A 15,301-nucleotide genomic window follows, 5' to 3' on the forward strand; every position below is an offset into this window, starting at 1 on the left:
CTCCAAGCGTGTCGCCCTTGGCGGCCTGGGGCCTCGCCGTTCCCTTGGGCTGCTTTCCCGGGGGGACGCCCACAGGGAACAGCGGGGCAGTTTGGGGAGGCCAGAGGAGGCCCGACGCAGATGCGGAAGCAGACAGACCCTGACGGGGGCCTATCACAAAGGACGCAGGTCCTGCAAGACCTCCCTCAGCCAAGACGGCTCCGAGGGGGTGGGGCTCACGGGCCACGCCCCTGCCACGGGATCCACCCAAACAGGCGGCAGGATGAGGCTTGCGAGCCTGGGACTCTGCCGTGGAGGCCCTGGGGTGCACGCCTCTCCCCGCTCAGCTCACAGCAGCAGGTGCACCAGCACGGGGGTTAGAGGAGCCACCGGGCCAGGCTGCGGGGCACAGCGGGGCTCTGGACAGTCCGCCTCCTGGGCGGAACTGCCAGAAGAGGCCCCCTGACTCCCCCACGGTTCAGGCCCCGTCGCACCTTTCTAAGCTGCTGGTCACGAGGACAGGTGACGTGTTCAGCCCCGGGTCCCAATCCTCCTCTGCCTCTTACCAGCTGTGAGGCGTGCGGCAAGCTGCTGACCCTCTCTGAGCCTCTGTCCTCGCACGTGCCCCATGAGAAAACGTAAGCACGTCTGTTAGATGCTTAACAGCAGCAGAAACAAGCAGAACAAGCCGTGCACGGCCACCGTGCTGTGCCTACAGCGAATCCATCCGGATCCTCTCAACCCCCCGGGGGTGGGCGCCACTTCACGCTCAGAGGCCCCGAGCCAAAATCTTGGGGCCGGCCGTGTTTCAGGAGCTTTTGGATTTTAGCAGCACGCTCCTGTCTCTACAGCAACAGGGTGCATATTCCCAGGAAGCGGGCAAAAACGAATTGCCACGAGCCTCCTCTCTGTCCAGGCTTTGCCACCAACTAAGTTTTGCTGCCGAGCCTAAATCTTTAAGAAGGCTTCAGGTTTTGGAACGTTTGCATTTAGGAATCGTGGCTCGTGGGTTGATAGACCTAGTCCTCACCTAACGTGTGAGGAGACCAGAATTCGCGTGTGGAGCACAGCCTTAACCCCCGGATCTGTGAACGTGACTGTATTTGGAGACAGGGTCTCGAAGGAGGTGGCTAAGTGAACTTGAATTCACTAGGGTGGGCGTCTCATCCGGTCGGACCGGCGTCCTTGTCAGCAGAGGAATTCTGGATGCGGAGGGGAGACCGCGTGAGGACGCAGGGAGAAGATGTCTGGCTACAAGCTGGCACCTTGGCCTTGGCCTTCCAGCCTCCAGAACCGTGAGACCCTCCATCTCCGTTGTCTAAGCCCCACCCCCCTCCCCCGGTCCGTGGCAGCTGGGAGGATGCCTCCCTGGTGGACAGGCAAGGGCCGGGCGGATCTCACCTCCAGACAGATGACGGGGCCCTGGTGCTCCCTGAACACCCGCAGCTGTTCCCCGCTCAGGATGTCCCAGGCGCGGATGGTGGCGTCAGTGCTGCCGGTGAAGGCCGTGTGACTGGGCGTGTCCAGCACAAGGCAGAGCACGGCGCCCGTGTGGCCCCGCAGCGTCTGCCAGCAGCCGCCGCCGGCCACCTGCCACACCCTGGCCGTGCCATCCGTGCTGCCCGTCACCAGCAGCCCCCCGGCCTCCTCGGCGCAGGGGGCCCCGGGCAGGTCCCAGGGGGCGGAGTAGGCGAGGGTCAGCACGCAGTTGCGGTGGCCCCGGAACTCCTGGGACACCTGCCCCTTGTCCACGCTCCAGGCTCGAGCCGTCCGGTCGTAGGAGCCGCTGAACAGCTGGTTGTCGGCCACCAGGATCCTGGAAGGAAGAGGGAAGGGCAGGGGTCACACCATGCAGGGCGGCCCCACGGCCCGTCCCAGGGGCCCTTTGTCTGCCGTCCCGCGTGTCCGGGGAGCCCAGGGAACTTCGTGTGGGAGGAGCAGAGGGGCCCCCCGAGCGGGACGTGGCCACGACGCGCCGTCTCATTTTGGTGAATGCTAAGAAGCCCTTGGAACATACACGTCTGTCTTCACGCGGCGCTCCGCATAACGTCCCGGGCTCTGTCCACACACCCCCCCCAGGGGAGCGGCTGAGGGAGCACCTGGAACCGGCGTGTGTGGCCAGTGTGGGGGCAGAGCGGTCAGGACCCCGCGCCTCACCCTCAGAGGCGCCCGGTGCTCCCTCTGCCGGGGAGCCTGGCGCAGGTAGGGGGAGGGCCGGACCTCGAGGAGAGCAGATGTCCCGCCTGCACGCAGCCCACGCTGCTCTCTGCTGGGCGGTCCTCACGGCCCACGGGTCATTAGGGAGGCTGACGCACCGTGACACGCGCTCTGTGTCCGACTCCCTTCTTCCCTGACACCCAGAAGGTATGGTTTTCATGACACGCGTATCTCTAACAGAAAGTGACGAGTTGACACCACGTGGCATCATAGGTGATGCCCTGGGGGCCTGAGTCCTGCCCCGTCGGGCTGGCACGAGAAGGCAGGGACCCCAAGGCCTGGCCGGCGCCCCCCCCCCCCCCCCCCCCGCCCCATGCCAAACGCACACACCCAGCCCGGCTCTGAAAACATGGGAAGAAGTGAATTCCACGTGGTGGCCCCAGGGATACTGCACAGTCGTGAGCACTTACTTCGTGATGCAATACACTAAGACTTAGTATCTACCCAGAACTATCAGGTTTTGTTTGTTTTTTTTAAGTCTATTTCTTTATTTTGAGAGAGAGAGAAAGACAGAAAGATCGGGGGAGAGGCAGAGGAGAGGGAGAAAGAGAGAGAGAGGGAGAATCCCGAGCAGGCTCCGTGCTGTCAGCACAGACCCTGTCTCGGGGCTCAGACCCACGAACCGTGAGATCATGACCTGAGCTGAAACCAAGAGTCAGACGCTTAACCACCTGAGCCACCCAGGCGCCCCCAGAACTATCAGTTTGGAACAGCAACCTCTCAAAAGTGGTGTGTGTGTGCTCAGCCCAAGCCTGGCAGACTAGAATTTCTAGCCTTCATTGTCCAGGTTTGCTTTTGAGGAGCAGCCGATAGTTTCCAGCTACAACCTGAGAGCAAGCTGGTCACCTGAGATGTGGCCTGTCCTGTCCGCCCCAGCCCCAGCGGGAGAATCCCGCAGACCCGTGTTTTTCCTTAGTCACTTTTTTAAAAAATGTTTTATTTATTTTTGAGACAGAGAGAGACAGAGCATGAGCAGGGGAGGAGCAGAGAGAGAGGGAGACACAGAATCCGAAGCAGGCTCCAGGCTCTGAGCTGTCAGTACAGAGCCTGATGTGGGGCTCGAACTCACCGAGTGTGAGATCATGACCTGAGCTGAGGTCGGACGCTCAACCGACTGAGCCACCCAGGCGCCCCGTCACTAACTTCTTCCTCAAGGAAGAGCTTCGGGAAATGGCCAGCAGGAGGTATGACCCCCTCGGCCACCTGTGTCATCTGGGCCCTGATCCTCAGTGTCGGGACCTCACTTGCTCTAGCTAAAGAGAGAGGAGAATAGAAGCCCGGATGCTGGGGGCGCCCGGGGGGCTCAGTCGGTTGAGTGTCCAACTTCAGCTCGGGTCATGATCTCCCAGTTTATGGGTTCGAGCCCCGCGTTGGGCTTTATGCCGACAGCTCGGAGCCTGCTTTGGATTCTGTGTGTGTGTGTGTGTGTGTGTGTGTGTGTGTGTGTGTGCCCCTCCCCTGCTTGTGCTCTCACTCTCTCAACAATAAATAAACATTAAAAAAAATTAAAATAAATTTAAAAAGCAATGCAGATGCTGGAAGGCAGGAGGGCTCCCTCCAGGCCTTCTTCTCCACTCAGAAGCATCCTGAGCCAACACAACCCCCGGTCTTTCTACTGAGAGATGTTACCTGGTTCCTGCCGGGTAATAAGGTTCTGACCGCAGGCAGCTGGTACCCCAGTCAGTTAATGGTCGGTCTGGCCCCCCATTCCCTCCCACCGAGCCCTAAACCACTGGGCCAGTTTCTCACGCTGACCCAGCCTGTGAATCACACAAGCAGTGTCCCCTGTGACTGAGAACAGCCCTCCCTCTCCACCTGCCCTGGCCCAGCCCCTGACCCCTTTCCCTGACTGACTCAGCACACCCCCCAGGAAGCCCCCACCCCCAACAGAGAGGCCTCGAGGGCCTGTGCGCAGGTGCCCGTCCCCCCTGGTTATACCGGGCCCTCCCTCCGGAGTTTAAGACAGCCACCACAAGTTGCATAAATAGTGTCAAATTGATCTGATCAGCAAAGGAATTTTCACGGCTCAGATCAGACCCAAATTCAAGAAGGAAAAATTCCAACCTCCTTGAGAAGGAGGGGGTGGCATATTTCAACCACAACACGGAAAGGAGAGGTTTAAAACCACTCTGGGCTCTTATCTTCAGAACCAAACCCGTTTTGCTCCAAAGCAAAGCCCCCGGTCCACCATCAGGTACCTGTTAAGCCACTTTGTCTGGAATTTGTTCGCATCAGGAGGGGCCGTGGCCTCCAACGCCTTTCCCCGTGCCTAGCAGTGGGGCCCCCAAGTCGGGCATCCCTTCCCCGACCTCCTCCCGGACCCCCACATGCAGCCGGGGGACATCCGTCCTGAGCCTCCGTGGCCACGCGCTCCCGACGACCTCCGCGCACGTCCACGGGCAGGCCTCCCCGGCGCTCAGTTCCTCCGGGGCAGGGGGCCCCCGGCCACGCTGACCTGTTCACGATGGACGTGTGTCCCCGGAACACCTGCAGGCACTGCCCGGTCCGCACGTCCCACTTCCGGATGGTACAGTCAGCGCTGCACGTGAAGGCGGCCTCGTCCTCCAGGTGGCAGAAGGTCACGTAGCTCTCGTGGCCTGCGGACGAGGCGGACACGTGAGTGTTCCAGGCCGTGGCAACTCTCGCGGGGGCGGGGAGTGTCTCAGGGGAGTCCGGAGCGACCGGCCCTTTGCAGGGACGACCGACGAGTCCAGTCTGGGAGTCTTGGGAGCGATGGGGCACCAGGAGAAATTCCGGGGCACTCTCCCTGCCCCCAATCTTTTTTAAAAAACGTTTATTTATTTTGAGAGAGAGAGAGTGCAGGGAAGCGGCAGAGAGAGAAGGAGAGGGTATCAAGCAGGCTTCACCCTGTCAGCACGGAGCCTGAGGCAGGGCTAAAACCCACAATGACCTGTGAGATCATGACCTGAGAGCAAGAGTCGCCACCCACTGAGCCACCCAGGCGCCCCTACCCCCATCCTTCTGTTCCTTCCTCTTCGTCTCTCTCTCTGTCTTCCTCCTCCCTCCTCTTCTTCCCTCCCCCTTCCTCACTGGTTCCTTTCAGTCTTCAAACTTTGCAGGTGTTTGAATTCACTTAGTCACTGAACAACCCGGTGTCCCGGAGGCAGGAGGCAAGGAGACCCAGGGCTCACCTGGCCTGCGGGCCCAGAATGCCTGGCTTAGCTCCCGGCGCAGGCCCGGTCTCGCCCCTCCGCACCCCCATCTCCTGATGGGCCCTGGGGAGAGTACCAGTGCCCGCTTCCCAGGGCGGCTGTGCAGACGCAGTGCATGCTGGATGGTGGCTGTTCTTATGTTTGGGAAGAGACACTGGTCCCAAAGGGATCAGGCCCTGATTCTTGGAAACGAAACGTTACCTTGCTTGGGGGGGGGGGGGGGGGCGGGGGACACACAGTTTCAGATGTAATGAAGGATTCTGAGATGAGGACAGTATCCTAGGTTCTCAGGGTGGCCAGAAATACCACCACAAGTGTCCCTGTACGAAGGGGCAGAAGGAGACGTGAGGAACCCACAGAGAAGCCGCTGTGGAAACAGCAGTGACCGGAGGTGCCCTGAACACGGCTGATGCCACCCAAGCCAAGGAGCACCCAGCGGCCGCCGGGAACTGGCAGAGGCGACCAGCTCTCCCCTGCAGGGTTCAGAGGGGCAGTGGTCCTGCCGACACCTCGGCTTTGCCCCAGCGACACCGATTTTGGATCTCTGGCCTCCAGAACCGGACCGGAATACACTTGTGTCTTAGGGCGCCCAGCGTGACCAGTGGTCAGAGCAGCCGCAGGGAACTAACACAGAAGCAGAAACGACTAAGGCATTTTCTCTGCCCTCGAAGAGAGTGCTGGCCCCGAAGGACGGACAGCGACGGGACACGCGCTGGACAGAGCATGACGGGGTCAACGGAGCAGAAGCCTGGGTGTTGCAGTGCCTATGTGGGGAGGAGAGAGCAGAGTGTCCCGCGACGGAAGATGTCACACACCAACGCAAGAAGGGACCCCGAGGCCAGAATTTAGGTGCTTGGCAGAAATGGCGGATCCCGCACGGATACAGCGAGGGTGGAGGTCTAGGGCAGAGGGAGGGCCACACAGAGCCTGGGGTCTGGGCCAAGTGCACCTGCCCGTCCAACTGTTCACAGTGCGATTGTCAGTCTCTTGACTGTCACCGTGGCTGTGGCATCAAGGCTCACAGAGCAGCTCTGGAAGCTGTCAGGTGCCCCGTCAAAGGAGGCCTGTCCCTCAGGTCAACACGTTTCCACCTCGGATAACCACTCCTGATAGCAAACTGAACCTGAGTGTATTTTTAGAAGAATGCAGGGACCAGAAAACCAATAGAATCAAAGGAATGTTTGACCTAAGATCCATGTCATGGAAATTGATGAGTTCAAATATCTACACGTGTGGCCTATATTAATTACGCTGAAGATTGCGGTCAAGGGGCGCCTGGGTGGCTCGGTCGGTTGAATGTCCAACTCTTGATTTTGGCTCAGGTCATGATCTCAGGGTTGTGGGCCCGAGCCCTGTGTCAGGCTCCGTGCCAAGCATAGAGCCTGCTTGAGATTCTCTCTCTCTCTCTCTCTGTCAAATGAATAAAATGGTATCAGATAGGGATTCAGAATCTCCTGGGCAGTTTCAAGCTGATTTGCACTTTTTGGGCGGCCCTGGGTTTTAGTTGAGTTGCTCTTGGAAGAACCCAACTCCCTGGGTTTTAGGAAACAGAATTAAAAAAAAAAAAAGAAAGGAAGACATGTTTTTCAGTCTTCTTGGATAGCATATACCAGGCCTCTAAGAGAACGACGTTTGTGTGAATTAAGTAAACACTTGAAGAGGGCGCAGATTATGTTTCCCTTAAAATACACGTCAGTTTAAAAGTCGAGGGCAAAATGTGTTTGGCAAAACACAGCCCAGCTTTTTTGCCAACCCCAAAATGTTTATAAAACATTTTAAGATTGTCAACAAACTTTCCCTGAAACCAGAGCTGCCGTGGGGAGGGCTCAGCGCCGTCTGAGGAACCACCTGGCTTGCTCAGCGTGGCTGGAAGGCAGCCCGGTGTCCCCAGGGCAGGCGGGCGCGGGCCAGGCGACCCCTGCGGGAACACCCCGCAGTCTCCTACCCACCCTGTGCAGCCCGGCGCCAGCCAAGCCAGGAGACGCTTCCGCAGGGGCATCGGCCCCTTTCTGGCCGCTTCCGTCCTGCCTCAACAGCATCTGACAGCAGGAAGGCAAAGTGCCAAGTGTACAGGAGGCCAAGAAAAGCACTGGAAAACAGTGTGGCGAGTCAACCATGGCATCTCCACTCAATGAAGCCATAGCCACTAGCCCAGGCATGGGAAGGCCATGAGCTGTGGGACCGATTATATGACCCGTGGAAGACAAAAGAAAAAAGAAAAGAAAAAAAAAAAGATATATACAATAAAAATATAAGCACCTAGAAACAAAGACTTGAAGAAAAGAGTTAATAATGAAAAGAATTTCTTCGATGTAAAAAAAAAAAAAAAAATCTCATGTCTGAAGCCGGGCCAGGCTGACCCTCTGCCCTCTCGGGCGCCTGGCCCTGGGCTGCCTGAGGATCCCCGCGGCGGTCAAGGCCCTCCCAGGGACAAGCCCCTTCCTGTGCGCCAGGCACCCCCACATCTGAAAACCCACTGAACGAGTCCCAGCTCCGAGCCCTGCCTGCAGTCGCTGCAGAGCGTGTCTCTGCCTGCAACCCACGGGCTGTGTGACAGGGTCCACCGCCCCCAGCCTACGGGGTCACGGGGGGAGGGGATGAGGGAGGCTGGGGAGGAGGGCCCATCAAATCTCCAGGGTCCACAGCGCTGCCACCACCACCACGAGCTGTTGGAATTGTGTAGAATAAGCAAAACAAAGCCAAACTAAAAATAAACATTTTTGAAGGGATAAAGAATGCAGATAAGACGCAACTATTATGTTCAAAAGGACAGGCTGAGGCCAGGGGTTTTCCGTTTCTGCCAATGTCGTCCGGCCCTCCCCGCCTCCCTGGCAGCACCCCTCAGACTCGCCGGAGGCTCCAAGTGGCCCCTCCACGTGCTGGCGAGACCGCTCAGGGCACCGGCCACCCAGGGGCCGAGGTGGGCTGGCTGGCGTGGGCCCCACCGGAGCTGGAACATGCGTCCGACTCACTTGGCTTGAAAAGCGGATCCGCTTTCCCCTCTGTGTCCCTGGCAAGTCTTGGGTCTCCCCGGGGGGGGGGGGGGGGGGGGGGGAGTGGGGAGGGCTCCAGGCTGCTCACTGCGGTTCCCCCACCCCCTGGTGGCTCCCCCACCCCCCAGCTGCCCGCAGGGTTCAGACAGCTGGGAGCCCCAGCAGGAGGCTTTAGGGCAGGATCTGTTGGCCTGCAGCCATGCTCACACCTCCCTGGAGGGAGGCCTCTCGGCAGCAGCCTTCCCTTCCCGGGCTACGGTGAACTTCCCAGCCTTGCTCCTTCGGGGCTAGGAGTGATGACCCCTTGACCCCTGCTGGTGCAACCACAGGTCCCGCGGTTCCCCTAGGCTATGCCCACATTTGGCAAGTGTCTCTATTACCCTCTCCTTGAGCCACCATCTTGAGGGTGCCATTTTGTTTCCTGCCGGGACCCGCCTCACGGAGCCGCCTGGCGATGGGGCCAGAGCAGTGAGCCCAGAGCACGGAAGGGGTGGCTGAAACGGACAGTGTCGGACAAAACCAGCAAAGAGTCCGCTTCGGGCCACCCGCCCCGAGCTCCCAGCCAGGACAGGCTGGTGCTCTTGTCGCTGAGGCTGCCACCGGCGCTGTCGTCCCGCCTGGCTTCTGTCAGCCCACGCCCTCAACCAGGCGGCCTCGACCTGTGCCCTCCTCACTCCACACCCGCAGGGAGCTCCCCACCCCCAGACAGTGGTCTCCCAAGAGCTGGAGAAATGAATCATCCAGCCCGGGCTTCCTTCACATCCATCCTTAAAAACGCATTTTGATGGAACTCTTCTTTGACAAAGTTACTAATGATCCATGTCTGAGAGCCTTCCCTGTGCCCCCACATGCTTCTTTAAAAATACGTAGACGATTCAGAAAGCCCACTTCTCGGTATATACACAAAGGGCCTGGAAGAGATGTTTGCACGGCCAAGTTCACGGCAGTGAACTACTCTCGCGATAGTCAAGTGAAAGGAACCCAAGTGTCCACTGACGGGCGAACGGGCAAAAAAAATGCACACAACAAAACAGTTGGCGGCCTTCAGAAGGAAGGAAATCCTGACACCTGCTACAGCACGGACGAACCTCGAAAACATCATGCTCAGTGGGATGAACCAGTCACCAAAAGAGAAACACTGTAATGACTGCACTGTGCGGGGTCCCCAGAGCAGTCAGATCCACAGGGGCAGAGAGCAGAATGAATGTGGGGGGGCGGGGGTGGGGAGAAATGGGGTTATTGTTCAAAGGGGACACAGTTTCAGTTTTACAAGATGACCAAGTTCTGGAGATGGGTAGTGGTAATGGCAGGACGTTATGAGAGATTCATATCTTCAAACCGTACAATTAAAAATGGTCGAGATGGTAAATTTGATGCTACATGTTTTCTATTATAGTTAAAAATCGGGGCGCCTGGGTGGCTCGGTCGGTTAAGCACCCACCCTCAGCTCAGATCATGATCTCTCGGTTCCTTAGTTCGAGCCCCGCGACAGGCTCTCTGATGTCAGCACAGAGCCTGCTTCAGATCCTGTCTCCCTCTCTCTGTGTCCCTTCCCTGCTCACGCGCTCTCTCTCTCTCTCTCTCTCTCTCTCTCAAAAATAAATAAACATTTAAAAAGTTTAAGAAAAAGGGGCACCTGGGTGGCTCAGTCAGTCAAGCGTTTGACTTCGGCTCAGGTCATGAGCTAGAGGTTCGTGAGTTTGAGCCCCGCGTCGGGCTCTGTGCTGACCGCTCAGAGCCTGGAGCCTGCTTCGGATTCTGGGTCTCCCTCTCTCTCTGCCCCTCCTCCACTTGTGCTCTGTCTCTCTCTCAAAAATAAATAAAACATCAAAAAAATAGATAAACATAAAAAATAAAAATAAGTAAGATTGCCCATTCCCTTCCAGGCCCACCTGGGCCAAGAGGCGAGCCCTGACTACCCCAGCGCGCAGACTTCCTGCTTTATCTGAAGTTCAAGTGCACAAAGCCCCCCGAGTTTAGCAACCCAACCTGCAAATTCTCTGGGGCAGCCATCTCCGAATCTCACACAGGCACCCAGTAGAGCCAAGGGAGGGGTGCGGGCTCCGGCCAACGCCGCCCTGACTGCGTAAACGCGGGAGCACTGCTTAGCCCTTTGGAGCCTCAGTTTCCTCATCCACAAATGGGGATAATAAGGCTGTGAGAAGCAAACGAAGAAGAGCTTTGGAGCTGGCCAGGTACAGTGCCAACGAGACCCTCTTATTTGGTTCGGGCGTGTTGATGTAGGCATGGAAGGTAAGACGACTAGTACGAGTCAGGAACTATTTGTTCATTATTTTAATCCCCGCCCCCCCCCCAAAACACACACAACCTCATAAGGCTAGATGACTATTGTATCACCCCCAATTCACAGATAAAGAAACGAAGGCAAGAGAAGTAATGAGATTTGAGCAGGAGCAGCCCAGCTCCAGAGCCACCTCCTAGTAATGGATCCTCCTGCTCCCTGGTGGTGAGTAGGGGTCAACCAGATGGGCAGACGCCCACCAAGGCTTCCAGTAATTAGGGGTGTGCAGTTTGTTCACATGGAATTAAAAACAAACAGCACCCCTATCTTGCTAGAAGATGCTGTTAGGAGACAAGGACGCTGTGGGACAACCACAGTGGGTTGGAACCTTCAAGCTGGGTCCCTCGCCACGCGGGAACAGACCAGGGCGGGGTCCGCCATTTTGGGAAATGCTGCCTACCCCATTGAGCCAATGAAGTGCCCCAAATGAGTAGGTACCCGATGGATAAGAGAAAAAGAGGGGAAAGGAAAATTACATTAAATACAATTCTTCCCTTTACAGAATAATTGTCGGTTAAACCTGCTTTTTTTCCCCTTAAACCTGCCTTTCTTCACCTAGAGGTCACCGACCGCCTTTGAAAGCCAGTTCTATTTTCTTTAAAAATAAATTTTTTTTTAATGTTTATTTTTGAGAGAGAGAGAGAGAGAGGGGAGGGGCAGAGAGAGAGGGAGACACAATGGGAAGCAGGCTCCAGGCTCCGAGCTGTCAGCAGAGCCCGACGTGGGGCCCGAACCCAGGAACGGCGAGATCACGACCTGAGCCAAAGTCGGACCCTTAACCCACTGAGCCGCCCAGGCGCCCTCAGTTCCATTTTCTGAAAAAGCAGAGCTGCTGCGGGTCAGAAGCTAGGAGCAAGGACTAGTGCACATCCAAACTGACTCTTTTCTAAGTCACTATTAGTGTGACTTCGTGATAAGGCAAGGTTATTCTGTCCCTTCTGTCCATGAAAATTCTTGAAGTGCCAGTCTTAATAGCAGCAGAAACAATTCGGGTAAGTGCTCAGCAGTTTCTCCGTTTGATGGAGTTTTCCTGTTGAGGGGGATGGCTCTCAGCCAGGGCACAGAGGCTGTTGGGGTCCTCTGGGGACAAGCCACTGTGAGGGCCACAAAGCGGGTGTTTCGGTTGTTGCCAGGCACAGAGCTGGGTGGTGAGGACAGGGCAGAGCTGGGCAGGAGGGCGGGCCCTGGAGGCTCGGCCCAGTCTCTGGAACTGCCCAGCAGGCCAGAACCACCCTGGAAAGGCCTGGAGCTCAACTAGGGAGGAAACGCACCTACGAACTGGACTCCCATCATGGGCACCAGCCCCAAGGTCTCCCCGGGGGCAGTGTGCCTCAGACCCACCCAGGAGCTTGTTAGAGGTGCAAATTCTAGAGTCCTACACTATGGGCCCACTGAAACTGCAACCTGGAAATGTACATTTCTGAAAGCCCTCCAGACGAGTCTCGTGTCTGGGGGGCAATGCAGCTAGATTTTAAATTCTGAACAGATCTGGCGCACCCGGGTGGCTCAATCGGCCCGGCCTCAGCTCAGGTCACGATCTCGCGGTTTGTGGGTTCGAGCCCCGCCTCGGGCTCTGTGCTGACAGCTCGGAGCCTGGAGCCTGCTTCGGATCCTGTGTCTCCCTCTCCCTCTGCCCCTTCCCCCCTCACGCTCTGTCTCTCTCCATCTCTCAAAAATGAATACTCATTAAAAAATTTAAAAACATTTTGAATAGATCTTAGCTCTTCCAGATTTGGGTCAGTGCCTGTCAATCTGTGCGATGTTGGGGGCAGGGGGTGGCCAGGAATGTGTTGGTTTGTACCAGAATTTCCCGTCTCCACACCTACCCCCAAGTAACAGGCAATCCAAAATCCATTTCTCCCAGGCTTTGAAATATCTCCCATAACTGCTTTTATTTAAAACCAACAGGGTTATCATCTGCCACTAATGAAGCTCCCTGTGCCTACATGGCTTGGAAGGCCCGGGGAGGCCACTCGGGACTTGCTGGTTATGGTGGAAAAACCAGGCGGTTATAAACAACCGCCGCGTGGAGAGCCTTGTGCTTCAAGGGGCTACTACCTGCTCTGCGGACAACAGCGACAGGGCTGGAGAGGGACCTCACAGTCCTGCACTGCGGACACGTCACAGGGACCCACGGAAAGAAACGCATCGGCCTCCGGTGTGATGAAGTACACAGATCCAAACCAACACGTGTGCGTTTGTGAAACTTCTATAAAACAACATGTCCACCTACTACGTGTGCCTCCTGCCCCCGCATCGTGTTTCCAAATATGCTAACCCCCTTCTGAGAAACTTTGATCCATTCCTCTCCCACACCCCTTCATTCTCCAGCAGAAGAAACGAGGCTGCAGGGAGGGCAGGGCAGGGCGGTCAGATGGGGAAGGGAGGGGGGTTCACATTTCAACCCTCCCCTCCCTCCCCCACGCTGCGCGACCCCGGGCAACTTATTTCCGGAATGCCTCGGTTTCCCCGTCTGCCCGAGGGGGATAACAGCCGCGTGAGGCCTGCACGCTGCAGTGCTCCGTGCGGCGGGGTGGGGGGCTTGGCAAGCCCTGGTGGTGACCACAATGGCTCCTAGAGTTAATGTCCCGGCCAAACGCCCCAGGGACAGCGAGAGGCAGGGGAAGGCGCTGCCTAGCCACAGGAGCGCGCCGAGGTGCGATTCCCGGTGGGGCGTGACAGCCGTGGTACCGGAAATGATTTCCCCGCACTGGGCTGACAGGTGACGGAAGCCCCACGCAGCGGGCGCCCCTCGGCCCACGGGTCGGGGTCACGGCCGGCTGGCCCCCGCCCGGCGCGCGCGCGCAGCCCGCGGCGCGCTGGGCCCCGGGCGGGCGCTCCCCCCGCCCACGAGCGCCCCGGGCGGGGGCGGGGCTTGGGCGCCGGGGGTCTGGGGGCCGCAGGGCTGAGGTCAGAAGGCGGGCGAGCGCGAGGCGAGGGAGGGCGCGGCGAGGCGGGTCTACCTTGCAGGAGGGCGCAGCACTGGCCGTCCGCGGTGCTCCAGAGCCGGGCCGTGCCGTCCTCGCTGCCCGTCAGCAGGCGCCGCCCGTCCGGGCTCAGGCTGAGCCAGTTGATGCCCCCGCGGTGGTCGGCGCAGACCCTCAGGGCCGACCCCCCGCCCCCCATGCCGCCGGCCCGCCGGGAGCCCCGGAGGCAGCGCCCCGCTAGGGAGGGGCGCCCCGGCATCCGCGCGGCGGCTCGCTGCGGCCGAGACCCGCGGCCATGGCCCCCCGCGGGGCACGGGGTGCGGAGGAGGGGAGGTGGGGGCCCCCGCTCCCGCGCCGCCCACCCGGCTTCCGGGCCCTAGGGCCCGGCGGTGGGGGGGAGGGGGAGGGGGCTGCGCTGCTGGGGGGCGACCCGCTGGGACTTCCCGGCCCCCACCGGCGCCGGCCGCCTCCGCTCCGCGCGCCCCACCTGGGCAGGCCCCTCCCTCCGAGGACCCCCGGGCAGCGGCGTCTCCGGGCGCGCCGGAAGGCTCGGGCCTCTTGGCGGGGTCCCGCGGCGGGGGTTGGGGGGGGGGGGAGCCCGGGAAGCCGAGCGCCCCGCGCCCCGCACGCCCTCCCCGGCCGGCGCCGCGCGCTCGGGGCGGCGAGTGTGGAACAATACGGTCCGGCCTGGCTCCTCCTCAGAGACCACCCCCCAACCTGTCCCCTCCCACTTTCCCGGCCGGCCGGCGCCCCAGCCCCCACCCCGGCACCCGGCCCTCCGGACCCACCGCCCCACGTGCGACTCCCCCGGCTGCCCCGGGCGGGGACCGAAGGCCGGGACGAGGGAGGAGGAGGTGGACGCGAGGGTCCGGTGGGGTGAGACCCGCACGCCCGGGAGCTCCCTCGGGCCGGCGGGTGCGCGCCACCACGGAGCAAGCCTGTCCCGCTCCAGGCTCCCAGCCCTGAGGGGGGGGATGCTGTAGGACGGTTCCCTTGTTGGAGAGCGCCCCTGGCCCGCCCTCGCTGGGAAATCACACACACGCCCCGAATTCTAAAGAAGTTCCGCCAGTGGGGTGGCGGCGGGTGAGCCGGGGGAGAGCGGCGCGGTGGGGTTTCCCGGAGCGGTCAGGTTCACCCATTCACGCGGCCGCGGGGTCCTCGGCGCCGGGCTCTCGCCGTCCTCGTGCTGGGGGTGCGGGGCCCCCACCCACCGATCCGTCTTTTGACATCCCCATCCCACCCCAGCTCCTCTGACGGTCCACTGAGGTCTCTGCGGGAATCCCACACCCCGGGACGGGAGCCCTCCCGGAACGCCTGCTGGTTCCTATTAGAGCGGTTCCGCCGCCTGCTTCGCTGGGGGCGGGGAGGGGTGACGCCCCCACCCCCCACCCGCGCAACTCCGACTCGGATCCTCCAGGTCCTAAAAGTAGCAGGGTTTCCCGAGGGGCGGGGTAACGGAGCCAGGTAGCTTTGCAAAGACGGCCAGACCTTCTCCCAATGGCTGACCACGCCCAGACACCAAAAGCAAACCCCACATTGGGGTCCCAGGGCACACTGGACAATTTATTCGATCTGGTGAGTCAGTTTACAGTTCAGCTTAGGGAGCTGGCCCCAGTGAAGGGTTTAGGGGTGGGGGGCAGTGGGATTTGGAGTTGTGGGAAGACACAGGTAGAGGTGGACTGAAAGGAGGCAGGATGGGGTGTGATCCAG

General features: G+C 59.6%; 1 protein-coding gene across 4 annotated transcripts in view; it reads right to left on the reverse strand.

Annotated features, from left to right (window-relative positions):
• Window positions 1-14,931, reverse strand: part of WDR86 (WD repeat domain 86) — a 31,417-nt gene extending 16,486 nt beyond the window's left edge. For 2 of the 4 annotated variants that reach the window (XM_078437426.2, XM_060633440.3), the window contains exons 1-3: window positions 13,628-14,929; window positions 4,652-4,793; window positions 1,381-1,795 (exon numbers count right to left, since the gene is read on the reverse strand). In XM_078437426.2, the coding sequence (XP_078293552.1) occupies window positions 1,381-1,795; window positions 4,652-4,793; window positions 13,628-13,850 (780 nt within the window). In that variant the 5' untranslated portion in view covers window positions 13,851-14,929. Of the gene's footprint in view, window positions 1-1,380; window positions 1,796-4,651; window positions 4,794-13,627 lie in introns of all 4 variants that reach the window. The other 2 variants (XM_078437424.2, XM_060633441.3) reach the window with 2 other exon arrangements.
• Between the last annotated feature and the right edge of the window lie 370 nt (window positions 14,932-15,301).

The sequence above is a fragment of the Panthera onca genome, chromosome A2 (assembly GCF_046562875.1).
Source record: "Panthera onca isolate mPanOnc1 chromosome A2, mPanOnc1 haplotype 2, whole genome shotgun sequence".
NCBI classification, from domain to species: Eukaryota; Metazoa; Chordata; class Mammalia; order Carnivora; family Felidae; genus Panthera; species Panthera onca.